General features: G+C 42.2%; 2 protein-coding genes across 2 annotated transcripts in view; both read left to right on the top strand.

Annotated features, from left to right (window-relative positions):
* Positions 1-595, top strand: part of plxnb1a (plexin b1a) — a 30882-nt gene extending 30287 nt beyond the window's left edge. Inside the window, exon 37 of the mRNA XM_071899389.2 lies at positions 135-595. Within this exon, the coding sequence (XP_071755490.2) occupies positions 135-239 (105 nt within the window). The 3' untranslated portion in view covers positions 240-595. The remainder of the gene's footprint in view (positions 1-134) is intronic.
* A 5111-nt stretch (positions 596-5706) lies between these two features.
* On the top strand, positions 5707-14051 carry LOC139911771 (SRSF protein kinase 3). Its single transcript, XM_071899388.2, has 12 exons — positions 5707-5753; positions 7114-7217; positions 7919-8027; positions 8715-8802; positions 9010-9097; positions 9504-9610; positions 10319-10486; positions 11116-11187; positions 11691-11798; positions 13042-13111; positions 13307-13399; positions 13867-14051. Exons 1-12 carry the CDS (start codon positions 5707-5709, stop codon positions 14049-14051), a joined length of 1239 nt encoding a protein of 412 aa, XP_071755489.2.
* Positions 14052-16804: the final 2753 nt, after the last annotated feature.

Raw genomic sequence — 16804 nt, forward strand, 5'->3', positions numbered from 1 at the left:
CTCAACTCTTCACTTTCACTGGATTCTATGAAAGGAAGCATTGAGATTAGCCCAGTACAACAAAAGAAAGTTCTTGAAGGTCTTGTACATTTTGCCATATGAGTCTCCATCTAAGTCCTTCTCTGCCTCAACAGATCATCACAGCCCTGGAAGAAGACCCCACGGCCCAGAAGATGCAGCTGGGCTACCGGCTCCAACAGATCGCCGCTGCCGTGGAGAACAAGGTCACTGACCTATGACCCCGAGGACGGACATATCCAACCTCTGGCCTTGAAGAAAGGACTTAATGGGGATAGATCCTGACTCTTGGAGAAAGAAGAGAACATTTTCTTGAAGGACAAAGTGGAAATAGCGATGTTTGAAGGAGAGAAAGGGACACTGCTGTACTTCGTGTGATTTCGCCGTCATTGAGGCGGACTGACTCGGTGAAGGGAGAAACGACGTCAAGAGGATCCTTGACGTTAGCCATTGGTCCTGCTGTTCCTGTCTCCGGGGGACTAAGATGCCCCTCATAAAATTTCCACAGGTCCTGACTCTGGGAGAAAGGGGACACCGCTCTGAGGAAAAGGAGGAAGAAACTCGAGCACATCGAGAGAAAGGATGTTTCTCTAGCTTTGACACACATCGTTGGGTCTTCCCTTGTCTTATTTCGGAACAGAAGTGAGATAATTTTGCTTTTCTTCCGGCTGTATCTCGGTGGAATTAGACTGAAGATCGCACAAAACATTCCCGCGCCGAGTTTGCAACCACGCTTACTAGTCTTGGGGCCGAGGGATGGATACTGTCAGCGTTTGCTGGGTGGAGAAACGGTGAAGAGAGAGGAAAAGGGAAAAGGACTGGAACTCTAATGCGAGACGGCTGTGGAGTTTTTCTACCGCGGCTCGTCAAAGTCTTACCAGGAGGACGGAGACAGATGAAGACACTGTCGGAGCGCTGTGGAACGCCTTAATAGACTTCCATAGGGGTCGGAGGGGAGACGCTCGCACTTGCGCTCCCTTGAATCACTCTTCCAAGTCTTACTCTTATGAGAGTTTAAAGTAGCTTTTGCTGGACAATATGTGATGTTTCTGTTTTCCAGTAGAGGTTGTTTTTTTTTTCCCTGTCTTTAGCTTCACATCGCCAGTCGTCATTCTAATGAATAGCTGCTGCTTCATGTAGTCTGAACTGAAAAGCAGTGTTTTGTAAACGTGTTCTATGTAATGATTTTGTTGTTGAGGATGTAGTGCAGCCAATACTTTCAACCGGCTATCTTTTTTCATGGTGACCTATTGCTTATGTGAATGTCCCTTTTTCAAGATGTCTCGCAAATGTTGATATCAATTTTTCAGTGTTGAATATAGTATGACCCAAGACAGTTTGATAAAGCTGCCTGTAAAACATAAGAACGTATCCGTCCTAAAGACAAAACCATGACCAAGTACAATTTTCCAAATACATCAAACCAGACAAAACCCATCCTAACACTACTATTATCTGTTGTAACTCAATGGAAAAAGACGATCTCATTGCTAAGACCCTTTAATATTATTGACGCAGAGTCCTATCTCCAGGCTTAAGGACAGACTTTGCAAGGTTGTTAGGAAACTGCTGCCTTCGCTGGATGTTTGTTACCATACACACACATTTTGCGCTACCACGAACAGCCATGCCCCCTTTTTTAAGCTTTAAAGTTGCGTTATGTTTTGATGCCTGAGCAGACGCCAGATTTTATAGCAGAGCAAAGCTGTGTCCGGTCTTGTTGAACTCTCCCATCTTTTTGGAGGTATCTCAAGACTTAAAATCTCACACATCTCATTTTTAATCAGTCTTTAATCCTAATTGTTAAAAGTATCTGTGCGCCCCTGTTGCTTTTGCTTTTTTAATCTAATGCCACGAAAGTCTTTTGTTAGGTTTTTCTAATTTAATTTATTATTTATTTATTTTCTTGCATATCTTGTTGGTTGGTTATGTATTTGCAACGATATAAAATATCACTGGTTATACCCTGAGACCCACCAATCAAATGTTAGATCCGGTATCCTGGTTGAGAAAAGAAAACAATCAGCTGGTTTGAATCAATGTTGTAAATGTAACAAGCAAGAAACCCTGTCGTTTTAAAGCCTCCTGGTGTTTGTTTTGATCCCCTTTGCGCCTTTTAAGTTTGTGGGTTGAGAAGAGTTAAACTTAACTCTACGTCAAAATCCAATTCACAGTGAACTGCTTTAGGACTCTGGTACTGTTACTGTTATTTCAAGTTCTTTTGCATCCATTTTAGAAGTGAAGTTATGAGAATGGAATGTAGTTCGCAACGTCGCAAGCAATTACCTTGTACAGTAAAAAAACGTCATCACCGTTCTTTGCCATGAACATTTGTGTCGCTTACTTGTGTATGCAAAGCTGAATTCCAGTGTTTTGTTTGCCATTTTCCTGTAGATACATGCTGTTCTTAAGTAATCCCGACCGTAGCGCTCTCTAACCAATTGATAGGATGAACCTAACAGCAACTTAATGTCACGCAATAAAGTGGTCCAAATGTCAAGTTTAGTCTCAGTGTATTCTGCCATGACTCTTACATCTTTTGAACATTATTATTATTGTTCTCTGTAATGAAATTGGGGGGGAAGTCCGCTCAAACCTAGATAATAAAGAAACTGTTAATTCATTTCCACACACAGTGTTTGATTTGAGCACATGGTTGGTATAACATGCATGGATCGAGTTACATATTAAGCATGATCATCATCCTTCTGTCCAGAGAAACAGTTCAAGTGATTGTCAGAGGATTATACTGTATTTATTGTCACCAAAATAACACGACGACATTCCTCTCCATCTGGCATCAGAGGTGTGAGTATTGGGTGACAACTGTGTGTGTGTGTGTGTGTGTGTGTGTGTGTGTGTTTGTATGTTTGTTTCATTGGTGACGAAGGGTGATAAAATTGATCTCGTAAAACCCTCAACAACCTTGAGAGTTATTTTATATGTGTGTGTGTGTGTGTGTGTGTGTGTGACCACTAAAATGAGGCCACACAGGGTCAGTGTTTGTGTGTTAAATTAGCAGCGGCGTCACAGCAAACGAATGCAGGTCACGTTTCAATCTTTCAGCGGAGACCTTCAGAGACCTGGATGGACCCGCGGTGGGGGAGGGGGAGGGGGAGGGGGGGGGGAGGGTCAGACAGGCCAAACTGAAAGTCAGGCAGAGTGAGAGTGTGCATGTGTGAGCATGTCCGTATGAATATGTGCGTGTGAACATAGGAACTAACAACAGGATTTATTTGTGGTTTGAGGAACCATGAATAAACACAGATCAACCAATTGCCTTTTTCACTGTTTTTAATAAATAAATAAAAGTAATATCATGAATAATTAATATGAATTTTCAGAGGCAAAATTGATGAAAAGCGCATATCACAATAAAAAAATAGAGAAAATAAAGCATCATTGTAATGTATAACTATAACTTTAACGTCTGATATTCATCCCCTACTGACCCAATATTCTAGTTCTTGCCTATGCAGGTGCTGTTTTGATGTCACTTAACACAAGCATGCACACACACACACACACACACACACACATTCTTACTGCTCCTGTGGGAAGTGTCTCATTACAGCCCACTGGAATGGGAAAATAGTAACAACCAGCAGAAGCTTCACAGCTTAAGGCTGGACCCAGATTAGAAAGTAAATGATAGAGACACATGTGCCCACTGCAACACACAAGGGTGAAATCTGGATAGGGGCAATAATAAATGTTTCATTCCAAAATGCTATGCTAAAAAAAAGATGTACTCCAATGTCAACGTGTAACAATGCATACTGCCTAATATTTAAGCAGTCTGCATTAAGAAACTGAGATTTATGTGTTGATAGTTTTGTGTATACCTATTATGTGTCACTTAGATTTTATTCAAATAAAATCTAATATAGGCTATAGATGGAAATGGGTCTAGGAAAAATAATGGAGAGACATTTTGAAAGATAAAATTCAAAACCAGGTGTCACTTGACCACGACTTGACCTTTCTAATGTTATTGTGCATTTTCATACATAGAATAATACGGCCACAATATTCAATATTCATATTATGTCCGACAGTTAGAATAGTTAAGTGGCCCAGATAAGAATGATGAAGATATGAACAGTCACGTGAAGCTGAGAGGCCCTTGATATCTGAAAGACTGAGAGGCCAAGTGCACACGCACACACACACACACACACACATACACACACACACACCTCTCATTTCTCATCTTTTGTCCTCCCTCCAACCCCAATCGCTTTTTCTCCTCTTTTCTCGTGTCCTATGATCACTGCTCTCTCTTTTTTCTCCCCATCTTGCTCTTATTCTTATCACACACACCCCCCCCCCCCCCCCCCTCTCTCTCGCTCTCTCTCTGCTGTCTTATTACCCAGCAGCCCCTTTGGCTCGGCGGTATCAGCCGTGTCATCGGGTGCCATGTCAGTGCGGGAGTGTTGGCAACAGAGAGCAGAAAGTCACACTGCAGAACATGGAAAGTTTTCCGAACATGTACAGCACATACACACACACACACACACACACACACACACACACACACACACACCCACACACACACAAGGGGGGAGGTATTTGGGGTTCAGAGGACACATAGTGATGAAGGTGAAGAGGTGTGCTATATCTCTGTTGGCTTGCAGTGACTTGTGCTTCACCATATGGAGGTCTGATGACACGTGTCTAATTTGATGGACGGCCCAGAGGATAAAATATATTTAACATTCCTGCTCAATCTGTGCTGATTTGTTAACATCTAGTCTATATTTAGAAAGATGAAAATTTCTGTTTACCCTTCACTTATCTAGGTAGGGGTTTTGTGACTATGTATGCTCTTTTCCAGCATCACTACACTTCACATTAATAGAGTTACTAGTCCATACCCGGGGATGCGCGCACCACAACTCCGCGCAGACTTGCCAAAAAGGCGCATAAACAGCGTAAATTTGGGAAAATGGAAAAATCGGCTTTGTCAGTCCCTGCCTATGCCAATGCTCAATGCCCATGTGCAGTTTCAGATTGATTGGCCAACCCGTTGAGGAGCAAAATGGATGCAGACAGACAGACAGACGGACGGACGGACACAGATGGATACACACATTCAGACCTGGGATCTGCCCAGTAGGACCACAGTCTGCCCAGTATCAGCCACAGATCTACTAGGAACAGCTGAGCTTCAAATGCCTCCAAGCTTCAACTGCAACTTAATGATTGACAAGGGAGATGAACGCACTGGAAACACCATACCCACTCATTGTTTGACCTGCATTCTCATGGCTTTATTGTGATACTTTATATCGTATCATGTGTTGGAGAAAGGCCTCGAGCCTTTTTTAGTGTTCGAAGATCCCTGATCCCTTGGCCCGGGGTCAGGCTCCCAGTGAGAGAGGGAGGAGGGGGGAAAAAATCCAGCAGCTGTCACCTCCTTACCCACACACCCCTCCGCTGCCTCTATCTCTATCTTGTCCTCTCACCCTGGACTCTAGTCTCCCCTCCTGTGGGAAAGCCGTGACAGAGGAGTGGAGGAGGAGAGAGAGAGAGAGAGGCTGCCTGTTTTCCACTGCTGCAGGCTCGTAACAGATCGCTGTTGCCTTCTCTTCCAGCTGCCAGCTCTTTTATTGCTCTGCTGGTTGTTGCACCTGAAGCGCCCTGACTTTTATCTCGTCAGCTTTTTCGGCGGCTGCATTAAGCGCCATGCAGAGGAGCCCCGGCTCGTCTTATACAGCTGCTCAGCATCATGCGTGAGTAGATGTTTCATGTATTCGTCAGGCAAGATGAGCACAAAAATCTTTTCATTGTAACCATTATTTTTTCCTCGAATGCTAGAATTTGGATGTTTTTCTGAGAAATTGTTTTAATTGAGAGAATATTATTATCTGATGGATGGAACCTTCTTCCCATTAACTTCAAGCATCAGGCTAATTGCACTGCAGGGAGAGTTGCACTGTATTGTTATATGATATTGTGTATTAAACATGAATTGAACACTGCACCAGGCCGACACTATACTAATACACCAATGTTTCCAAGGCATACTCATGCTACAGCTCATGCACACAAGACATAGCATACTTTTTCCTAAACATTACAAAATGTTTAGGATTGGATGATTTTCACTGTTCCAAATTTGGTGAAAAGTTTTGCATGAAACATTATGTCCTGCGTCCTCTTTACCAAGCCAAAGCAGAACTTTTTTTTAATGCCATCTTGCATTCTCCATTGAGCTGCACAAAATTTACAGCTTGGCTCGTAATGGTTTTTTCCCATGGCCACAGCGATGCAGGGATGCCTCCATGTTTAGCCGCAGACCGGTGCACAAAAAAGCACGCCAGCTTTATTTTAGACCTCATGGAGGTGACTTACAGTTTCAGACAGGATATCACCGTGTCAAGTTCCAGTCCATCACCAGCGTTGTCCAGACCGAACCCCGGGGGAACAATTTGCACAGGTTATGCAGTTCATAAGGGATTCAAAATAAAACAGAGTTAAGAGCTCAAAGCACAAATTTTGCAGAGTACAAAAATTGCAGAACAAAATCACTAAAGCATCTACAAAAAAACACTCTAAGAATGTATGCACAGTAATTATAAGAAGAAGGATGCCATGTCCCTCACCACACAGAACTACTAAGCCATGACATGATGAAGTCTCAATGTGTCCAAAGCAGCTGGGATGCACAGCTATCACATTGCGTGAACATACTGTAAACTGATTTACATGAGTCGTAAATGGTGCAACCACTTCCGATTTCAGCCGCATGTCCATTCTTAGCCAGGCTGTGGGACAAGTTTCCATCAGAGTGTGGGAATGGCTAAAAGTAGTCCGACTCCCCTGTCAGCCCCCAGCAACACCACACACACACACACACACACACACACACACACACACACACACACACACACACACAGGGGATGGACAGGCAGTAATGCAGGTGGCTACATGCCGTTGTCATCTGCAAAGAATCGAGTTTGAATAGTGATCGAAATAGGTTCAATTAAATGGGTTTGATTCTCCTTATTTGCATATTCATTGGTGCTACATTTTTATGTGTGATGCCATTAACTGACTGTGTGTCTGCTCCTGTCTCTGTGTGTGTTACAGGAGTAAAGCTGGGTCATCTTGTAGTTTAGAGGACCTGGGAAGCCATGAGCAGCTGGATCCCAAGGACAGCCAGGACTCTGAGGACCCCAGAGAATACTGCTGTGGTACTATATGAGTCTATCAACTCTATCAGCCCGTCCTCTGCAGACACATTGATTCACTGCTGCCACTGTTGGTACAGCTTTATAGTCGGCCTCTGCACCTCCTCAACTCAGCCAGTTCTCTCTGTGTACACACTTAAGGCTAGTGCACACTAGATGATTTTTACACTGACTGTAAGCACGACAAACACTTTTCACAACCCTCCTGCCACACTCAACCTCTCCCTCTCTCTCTCCCTCTCCCCCCTTTTGTATCATTCACCCTAGCTTTTTGATAACCATTCTGACCTTGTACCCTCTTCCTGCCTTACCATCCCACTTCACAGGTCTCTCTGTGCATCTCTTAAAAGCAGATAAGCTGCTGGGTGTGTGATACAGATACCTGATACACCAGCTAATATCATATTCAATTTATAATGGAAGTAGCGATTCGATTCCAAGATTTCTGATGCTGTCCGAGACTCTATGTCACGATGGCTGAAAGGGAAATATACATACATCTGCTATACAAGCAGATGTATACAATAAAAAATGTTCACGTTTTAGTCTTTTACAAGGCTTTTACAGGGATCAAACCTTTATCCAAGACTCTCCGGATGCTAAGCCACCCTGCCACCCCATTGAAGATACTTAAAATAATAGATACATTTATAGCTAATTACTAATTTCTTTTGATAGTAATAGCAGTGTCTTTATCTCCTCAGGTGGGTACCACCCTGTCCAGATAGGTGACACTTTCAACAGGAGGTACCAGGTGGTTTCGAAACTCGGATGGGGCTATTTCTCTACTGTCTGGCTCTGTCTAGACCTCCGGTAGGTTTGGTATATTTGGTATATTATTTGGTAATTGTGTAATGAGAGAAAGAATTTGTCTTGAGATCAGCTCAGTCTATTCTGTTACAACAAGGTTCTGTCTAGACCTCTTGATCTGTTAAAAGCAAGTATATTAAATAAGCAAGTATTAAAAGAAACAAGCATTTCAAGTGAGCATGCATATTAAATAATGATTGGAATAACTAACTAAATAAATAAATAAAGATTACATATGGGCATTTAACTAAAACGAAAAAAAAAAAAAAAATCAGCAAATATGCCTGTTACTCAACTGGCTGGCTGCCACTTATGAAGAATACATTTACATTTGCAATACATTTCTGAAATTCATCCTGTAAACTGCGTTTTATCGTGCATGCTGCAAATATTATCCGTTTGCAGCAGGAATCTGAAAAAAAAGTTCACCTTTCAGAAATGAGAAAGACTGGCTGCTTTCCCTTTGACACCGACTGTATAAATAAATAAATACATAAATAGTGGATGAATAAATGTGTGAATTAAAACTAAGTGAATAAATGGATAAATGCAAGCCATCATTCATTCATTCATTCATTCATCATTCAGTCATGAAGTGTGTATAGAGCTTTGACTGGACTGTCCCGTGCTGTGAGCGGAGCTGACCTGGTGTGTGTGTGTGTGTGTGTGTGTGTGTGTGTGTGTGAGCAGGCTGGGTCGGCGGGTCGCTGTCAAGGTGCTGAAGAGCGGCCCTGGCTTCACCCAGGCGGGACAGGACGAACTGGCTCTCCTACGATGCGTTAGTGTCCCGCTGCTCGTCTTCCTCCTCTCTGACCCGTCTCACTCTTTCTGTCAAATGTCGTCTCTGCTCGTCTCTCATCACTTCGTTTTCTGTCTCAGTTGTTTAGAATTTAAAGGGGCAATAAGCAGTCTGTGGCTTCTATCAACCTCTACCCTTTTTCATTTTTCCTCTCCCTCTCTCCTCCCCCTTGCCCCGCTCCATCAGGCCAGCGGCCCGACGGCCCGCCATCCCTCCAGCCGAAGGATCGTTCAGCTGCTGGATGAGTTCAAGCTGGCCGGGGTCAACGGGGTCCGTATCCTTTTTTAAGATGCCAACTTCTTGGGCACATAAACCTGACACCGAGTGTGTGTGTGTGTGTGTCCAAAAAGACCCACTGAAACATGCATCAATCAATTGCAGTAGCATCAGAGACAGTAAATGTCAGTGTATCTACTGTAACTCTGACCAGTAGATGTGTTCCAGGTAACGATTTTTCTTCAGTCTTAATATTTGAAAAGAATACATCTCAGAAGTATTCATCTACCTTTTACAAACTCTAATGTAACATGATTTCCAGATCAGATGGTCAGATGTACCGATTGTTAATGTCCAGGTATTATGTGTTGGCTTACTGAGGACAGTATTACACAGTAGATTGAGAAATGCTAGCCAATGGCTTGTGGGCTTGTAGAACTGACCTTAACCCCCCCACTGGTCAGATGTGTGCCTGGTGCTGGAGCTGCTGGGGCCGGACCTCAGGAGCTGGCAGCTGTGTTTTGGGAATCCAGGACTGTCGCGGCCTTGGGTCAAGCAAATACTTACTCAGGTAAAGCACAGGGGTTTATTGGAGAACACAGTAAATGTATTTCAATGAACGTGCCCAGTTGCAGAAAACTAGGTTCAGCTTGTTTAATATTTTAGCCGTGCAGAAACCTTGTATCCTTGTATACCAGTTTAGCTGCTTACATTGTCTCTGCTGAAGGAAATGTTGCATCACCCTGGGATCAAGTCAAGCTATTGCAACCGCACTGTAAGATGTCATAAATGAATGGACTGTGATGGGATGATCTCAGATTTTCTCAGCCCCTGAAACAGTTGACTTTTAAGAGTGACAAGGTTTTTGCAAGACTGCAGCATTATACAGAGAGAACACACTCTTCTGATGCATATGGGTGGCTGGATCATTTTTGGGCCCATACCCTTTTACCCCATAATTTAGACTTTGGAACGACTTGCCTAAGGAGCTCAGGCTGTAGTTTTTTTTTTTATTATTGTTTTTGACCTCCTTTTTTATGACTCTTTATATTGCTTACCTTGTTTTTCATTGCTTTTGCTGTGCTGTTTTTTATCCTTTGTAAAGCACTTTGTAACTCTATTTTGAAAAGTGCTGTATATATATATATTATTATTATTATTTACCAAGCCCTGTCCGGCATTTTAACCCTGTTGTCATCTTTTTGGCCACCAGTCTCCACTGATGGACTCATATATGTCAAGCAGCAGTTCAGTATTGATTGTTTGCTTCCTTCTGCAGGTGCTCGAGGGCCTGGACTACCTTCACTCCCAGTGTAAGATCATCCACACAGACATCAAGCCCGAGAACATCCTGCTGCGTCTGGAGGAGCTGTCCCACAAACTGCCAGCAGGGGGCAGCAGCTCCCCCTCTATACTGACTGGGACGGAGGCCAAGTCCAGAGGCACAGTTGGTTTTTATTGCTACAGATGCTGCAGATTATTTAAGAGTGAAGTCTCAGAGCTGGACAGCCTGGATGGCTGAGCTGTATGAGTAGCCACACAGGCTCATCAAGTGTGTGTACAAAGCAGATGTGCTTAGAGCCAAAGAGGCTTTCTGTTATACAAAGCCTCTGCTCTGTGCTACAGAATGAAGATCATCATATACTAATACTACTACTGCTAATAATAATTTCATGCATACTTGTGTGGAATCCAATCAAAATGCAACATTAGAATCAGTTCAGGTTAAGGGCTTCCCATGGACAATCAGTGTAATATTGAGCAATTATATGTAATCAAACAAATTACATCATATCCATCATACAATATCAGACAACACTGACTGTCCAATATCAGAATTTTTAATAAAAAGGCAATATTGGCAAACTGATATATCGGTGTAACCCATAGACTGTAAAAAAAAAAAAAAAAAAAGATGGTGTAAGAAGGTGTAACCCTAATTGACATAGTCCAATATATATTTTTATATTTTTCAATGCCACAATTTTAATTTTGGTATAGATATATAGATAGTTGTTTGTTTCCTTAGGATTATATCTTCTAATGCATGGTTTATTGTTGTGTCTTTCAGTGGAGGAGCAGGTGAACCCATTCAGTTTGAAGGAAATCACAGTGAAGATCGCTGACCTGGGCAGCTCCTGCTGGGTGGTCAGTAGTCTCTCTGTATACATGTGGCCAGTATAAAGCTCTCACCTATTACATTACTGCTGAAATCCTGCAGTGCAACAAGGTCCATCTTTATAAGTCATTTAGTCTCATATTTTCTTAAATCAAGTAAAAAAAAGTCTGCCATTGGGTGAGATATTTCCACTTGTTTCAGGATTTTTTTTAGAAGCAAGTGTCAATATTTGAAAAGAAGGCAGATTCAAGAAAACCATGTGACTCATGAAAATTCTTTTAACAAGTCGATTTGCATTGGAAACAAGTGGAATTATCTCACTCCTCTGGTAATCACATTTGGTTCAAATTACCATATTGAATTAATTCCGATACTTTTTTTTAGGATTAACTGGTTTTATATGTGTACAGTGCAACCAATCGTCCAAAAAGTAGAAACCCAAACTTTGTTGCACACAAGGCCCAAAAACATTAAGCAACTTTCTCTGCTTTCTGTCTCTCTTCTCTGTCTGTCTCTCTCTTTCCTTCACCAGTACAAACATTTCTGTGAGGAGATCCAGACCCGTCAGTATCGGTCACTTGAGGTTTTGCTGGGATCTGACTACGGCCCGCCTGCTGACATCTGGAGCGTAGCCTGCATGGTGAGGGCCAAGGCACAGGAGCCACACAGCATGAGAAACTGGAACAGCCATACAAATTACAGCATTGTTCAGAGTCCTCACCATTCTCCCTCAACTTTGTCCTCAAAATACCTTCACAACCTTTTCCTCTCACCCCCCACCACACATTGACACATGCTGCCATTACACACATCACTCCAAACCATACTGTACCTTACCTTACCATCAGAGAGAGAACCTTGACCAGCCAACCAACCCATGATGGCTCACTATATTGGCTCAAACCTCCTAACGACCACAGCTGGCACCATCATGGAGGTCCTGTAAAAGACTGGTGGTGTGGCTGTAGATCCATTCAGTAACGTTCTCAGTAAAAGTGAATAGTGTGATAAGGTGGATTTGTTTCCAAATGTAGTTACTGTGACTCAGTAAACTGTCTTGTCTTTAGCTCTAGTCTCTATTCCAAAACACTCTGAGTTGTAGCTTGAGAAGAGACAGCTCAGTTAACCTGAACAAACTGTTAGCTAGCTAACTAGCCAGCAGGCTCATTTAGCAAAGCAATGTTAACATGGCCTGCACCAACGCTGAAAATCCGTGTAGTAGCCTACCAAAATGAAAGTTGAGAAATCAGGACCTAACTATCCTTCTGATATCTGTTTAAAACAGGTTCTAAAGTTGTTGTTGTTTTTTTTTTATCACGCCATAATATGACAGTTGTGTGCCACTGCTAAGGCTAACTCAGATATATTTACATCAGTACAGTCATAGCTGACCAGATTAGCTAGCTAATAAGCTGACATTATCTAAACACAAAATCATTCAGAAACAACCAGCTGCTCACAGTTATTGTTACCCAAGAGCTGAGGACCACCAATACGGCCGCCAGAGGTTGTGTTACATCACATGAAAGCCCTCTGTAGACTTACTGTGACATTTCTGTGCAATTGATTGAGTGGAAATATGTACGGCATCGCAAACTCTGGGATAAAAGATAGATAGAAGATGGGATAGAAGATAATGATGCAAACATGTTTCACCAGTGTGTGTGTATAAAAAGAAAAAAAATCCTGTACCTTTAATGATATGTGTTGGGGCATTTTGACAAAAAGGTAGAGCCTCCTGCTTGAACTTTCTCTGTGCCATGATAAAAAAAAAGTAAAAAAAAAAGGCTGAGAGTCATTGCTCTGCGGGGTTGAGATTTGGTTTCCCTAGGTACTGGACCACACAATCTCACCCTTCAATTTCCTCTCGTATTCATTCCCAGGCCTTTGAGTTGGTCACTGGAGATTCCCTGTTTGAACCCAAAGCCGGCAAGACCTTTTCCCTGGAGGAAGGTACTGTTCAGCACAGTGAGCCGACAGAGGCGTGACAAATATTGACACAGGATTAAATGAGATTACACTGTAGCTGCATTGAGCCTCCTTTGTGGTTGCTGATGCACTAGTATGGTAACGTGTATATTTGTGTATGTGTTCACGTGCCTGCGTGTGTGTGTGCGTGTGTGTATTGTTTTTATTCATCCACCTCAGATCATATAGCTCACATCATGGAGCTCTTTGGAAAAATCCCAGCAGCTGTTGCCTTGTCGGGCAAATACGCTGCAGAGTACTTCAACCGCAGAGGTGGGTATGCAGTTTGACCCTTTCATCAATCTTTTAAGTCAGCTTTTACTTTGTTGTTTTAGTGGCACTAATCCGTTTTCTTCCAAAATGATACCTAAAATGATTCATAGCACATGATGAATTTATGGAACTTTAATAAAGGATAAGATGTAACTTAAATCCTTGATTGACAAAATGATAACACTTTTACACATCGGAGATATTGACTTCAGAAATTGATTGTTTCCAAAATGGATGCATTGTGTTCTGGAATGGAACTCTTCAAATATAGATTATGTTAATGAATATGATTTGAGGACTGTGTAAATTAGGAGTACAGGAAAGAAATTTGCATGAAACTAAAAATAACTGCAAATAGCATCCTTACCTGGCAGTACTACAGACCCCAACTGATGATACAGACAAGCGTAAGAAAATAGGTAACTTTCATACTTGTGAGCATCTTTTTGTGATGTGTTTTCATCCAGGTGACCTGCGTCGCATCGGTCCGCTCAGGCCCTGGAGCCTCTATGACATTCTGGTGGAGAAATACCACTTCTTGTTGGAGGAAGCCTCTGTGTTCTCAGACTTCCTGCGCCGCATGTTGGACTACCATCCGGAGAGGAGGGCCACCGCCGCTCAGTGCCTCCGCCACCCTTGGTTGGCTTCCTGATAACCTGATGCCAAAAGCCCTGCAGCCCTCGTCCCCATCTCTAGTCCTCACTGGCTGTGGTTTTCAGCAGCTCGTCCGGGCCTTGTCATTAGATCCTGTCTCTGAGTCTTTGTCCAACAAAGGCAGGCCTCCTTCTGAACCTACTGTCCCACTCAGTCCCAGCCTGACTGCTAAAAGCTTAAGGAGGAGATGTTAAAGCTACACTAGGCAAATTCGCACTTTGGCGGGTCCAAATGGTGGTGAGGGGTAACTGTTTGAAAAATTTAATTTGAGTATATGGGGAGAATCTTGCTTAGTGCAGCTTTAAGGAAATCTGCCCCTACACCATGGCTCTATGGTTCTTTGACCCTTGCCCCAGGATGCTTTCACCCAACCAGCAACCCTTCCTTAGGAAAGGATGATAGTCTCAGAGTGTTTGGTACACTGACCGGCCTGACTCTGCTGGCTAAAATTCTAGCATTTTCATTCTTGAATTGCAATATCATGAAAAGGAAAAAAATATCCTTCCCTTGACCAGAAATTAAGCTACGAAGAAGATCCAAGGTCCCTATCCCAGGCAACAGGTCTGATGTGTGCTACGGAGGACTAGAGCTGTCAAAAAAGTTTGTGTTCAATTCTTATTCAGAATTCAGTGTTGTTACAAAATACTGGTGCTAAGTTTGTGATAGAGGATAGTTTTAGTATTGTTTGTCACACCTTGCCTTAAGACCCAATGTAGTTTTTATGAAACGTTTGTACTGAAGTTGATACTGTATGAATGTTGGTAATGAAATTATGCAACAATGTAGAAATGTAATATAATTAAGCTGCTCTAATGATGCTATTCTTTTTGTTTTGTTTTTTAATGTGATGAACAATGTTTAGGAATAAAATTAGATGAAGTACAAATGTAAACTGTCGTGATTACTGAGGACACTTTCTCTAGTAATGCTTTTTGAGACAAAGTTTCAGTCATTATTCCACAAAGTTTTCTTTCTCTTAGGGTGTCTTTCTCTTCGCAGTAGTTCGATGCTCATTCCAGTCCCTGTAACTTTTGCTAAGCATGATGGACTTGTCTGAGCTCTTCTTTTCTGGTGTTCATACCAGTTGAAAACACATGAAGAAATAGCTGCATATGAGGATCAGTCCAACTGCTGGCTATCGCATGTCAACATCTGTCTGCTGATACCCATAAACCCTTGCATTTAAGGGTAGTTTCCTGTAGTTGTTCAGATTACGTTCTCACTCCCAACAAACACCACCACAGTTCTCTTGGAAAAGGACCAAGATTCAGGTGCCACCCAAGTTCAAATGGCATTGTTCACACCTGGCCAAACAAACCAAACTAAAGGAGGTCGGTCCTGTAAACATATTAAACCAGGCATGTGAAAACATAACCAGTGATATACCAGAGTTCAAATCATGGGTAACATCAGCTCCTTTAATGCCAAATATAGCTCTTTTCATTTGTTTATTTGTTACTTTCATGCACCATACAGCATATAAGATATTTAAATTCTCTAAACATTAGAAACTTTGCTATACATGTTCTCAAACACAACTAGTAACTGAATAATATTTTCATTGTCTTCTGCAGCAAAGCCCTTAGGGTGTGAATTCCAGGTCACATAAGACAATCACCATCAGAGTGAACTCACGTTGAACCCAATAAACTGGGGGAGTATAGAAGGCCGCTCGCCACTGTAAACCAACAAACCGCTGTGTTCAGAAGGAAAGGAGTCGTTCTACTCGTTGTACTTTACCCGCAAACCTTTGAATTATTAACCAAAACACAGCTTACAAGACTTCGCTGCATGAAGCGCTGTCAAGTGCAACACAGTAGGATGAAGAGTATAAATTAAATGGCAACTTGACCTTTAGAAAAAGACGACTCTCTTTCTCCTTGTTCTCAGTAAGACATCAGCATCATATTATGACTTAATTGTCCTTATTAATATGCATTAATATTATCAAAGTTATACCATATATATGGGTCTGGTCCCAAAATGAGTCACGGGACGGCGTCTGGTGGGTCCAAATGAGACCAAACTTCTCATTTGTATGGTAGGGCTGAAAAGGTTTCCAGAACCCCCGTTTGAATAGTTTATATACAGTATGCACTTTGTAGATCATTCAATATCTACATGTGAAAATTTTTTTCATAGTTAAGTGTCCGATCTCCCAGTATTTCATCCTATCCAGCTGTAGGCTCGGCACTCCACCAGTGGGTTTTCCTTGTAAACAACCACATAACCACACTCTGTCCTCAGCCGACGACACTTTCTGGGCCAGGAGGTGGGCTTCATCGGCCTGGGTGGGGGAGGAGAGACTCTAGGTTAGAGACACATTGATTGATTGATTGATTGATTGATTGATTGATTGATTGATTGATTGATTGATTGATTGGTTGATTGACTGAGAAGAGAAGAGAAGAGAAGAGAAGACAAGAGAAGAGAAGAGAAGAGAAGACAAGAGAAGACAAGAGAAGACAAGACTGGTTTCTGGGAGCAAGGCATCATAGAATTGAATTGAATTGAATGGAATAATCTACTCACGCAAAACAGAAGAAACCAAACTCATGACAGCAGCACTTGTCACAGCCTCTGTGGAAATACTCTCCTGGTTTGTAATACTTTTCTTTATATGAGCAGATGCCTGTGGAAGAAATCAGCACCAAAATGACACAGTGTGAGTATGTCTTGCATGTCTAGCACTTTTGGGTACAAATCTATTCTCCTTTCCTTTCCTTTCCTTTCCTTTCCTTTCCTTTCCTT

This window comes from Centroberyx gerrardi, chromosome 14 (assembly GCF_048128805.1).
Source record: "Centroberyx gerrardi isolate f3 chromosome 14, fCenGer3.hap1.cur.20231027, whole genome shotgun sequence".
Lineage (NCBI taxonomy): Eukaryota > Metazoa > Chordata > Actinopteri > Beryciformes > Berycidae > Centroberyx > Centroberyx gerrardi.

Excerpts from the sequence above, each read along its gene's own strand:
- LOC139911771 (XM_071899388.2), top strand. The coding sequence starts at position 5,707 with ATGCAGAGGAGCCCCGGCTCGTCTTATACAGCTGCTCAGCATCATGC. Across the intron at positions 11,799-13,041 it reads TCTGGAGCGTAGCCTGCATG|GCCTTTGAGTTGGTCACTGG; the intron begins GTGAGGGCCAAG and ends ATTCATTCCCAG. Across the intron at positions 13,112-13,306 it reads GACCTTTTCCCTGGAGGAAG|ATCATATAGCTCACATCATG; the intron begins GTACTGTTCAGC and ends CATCCACCTCAG.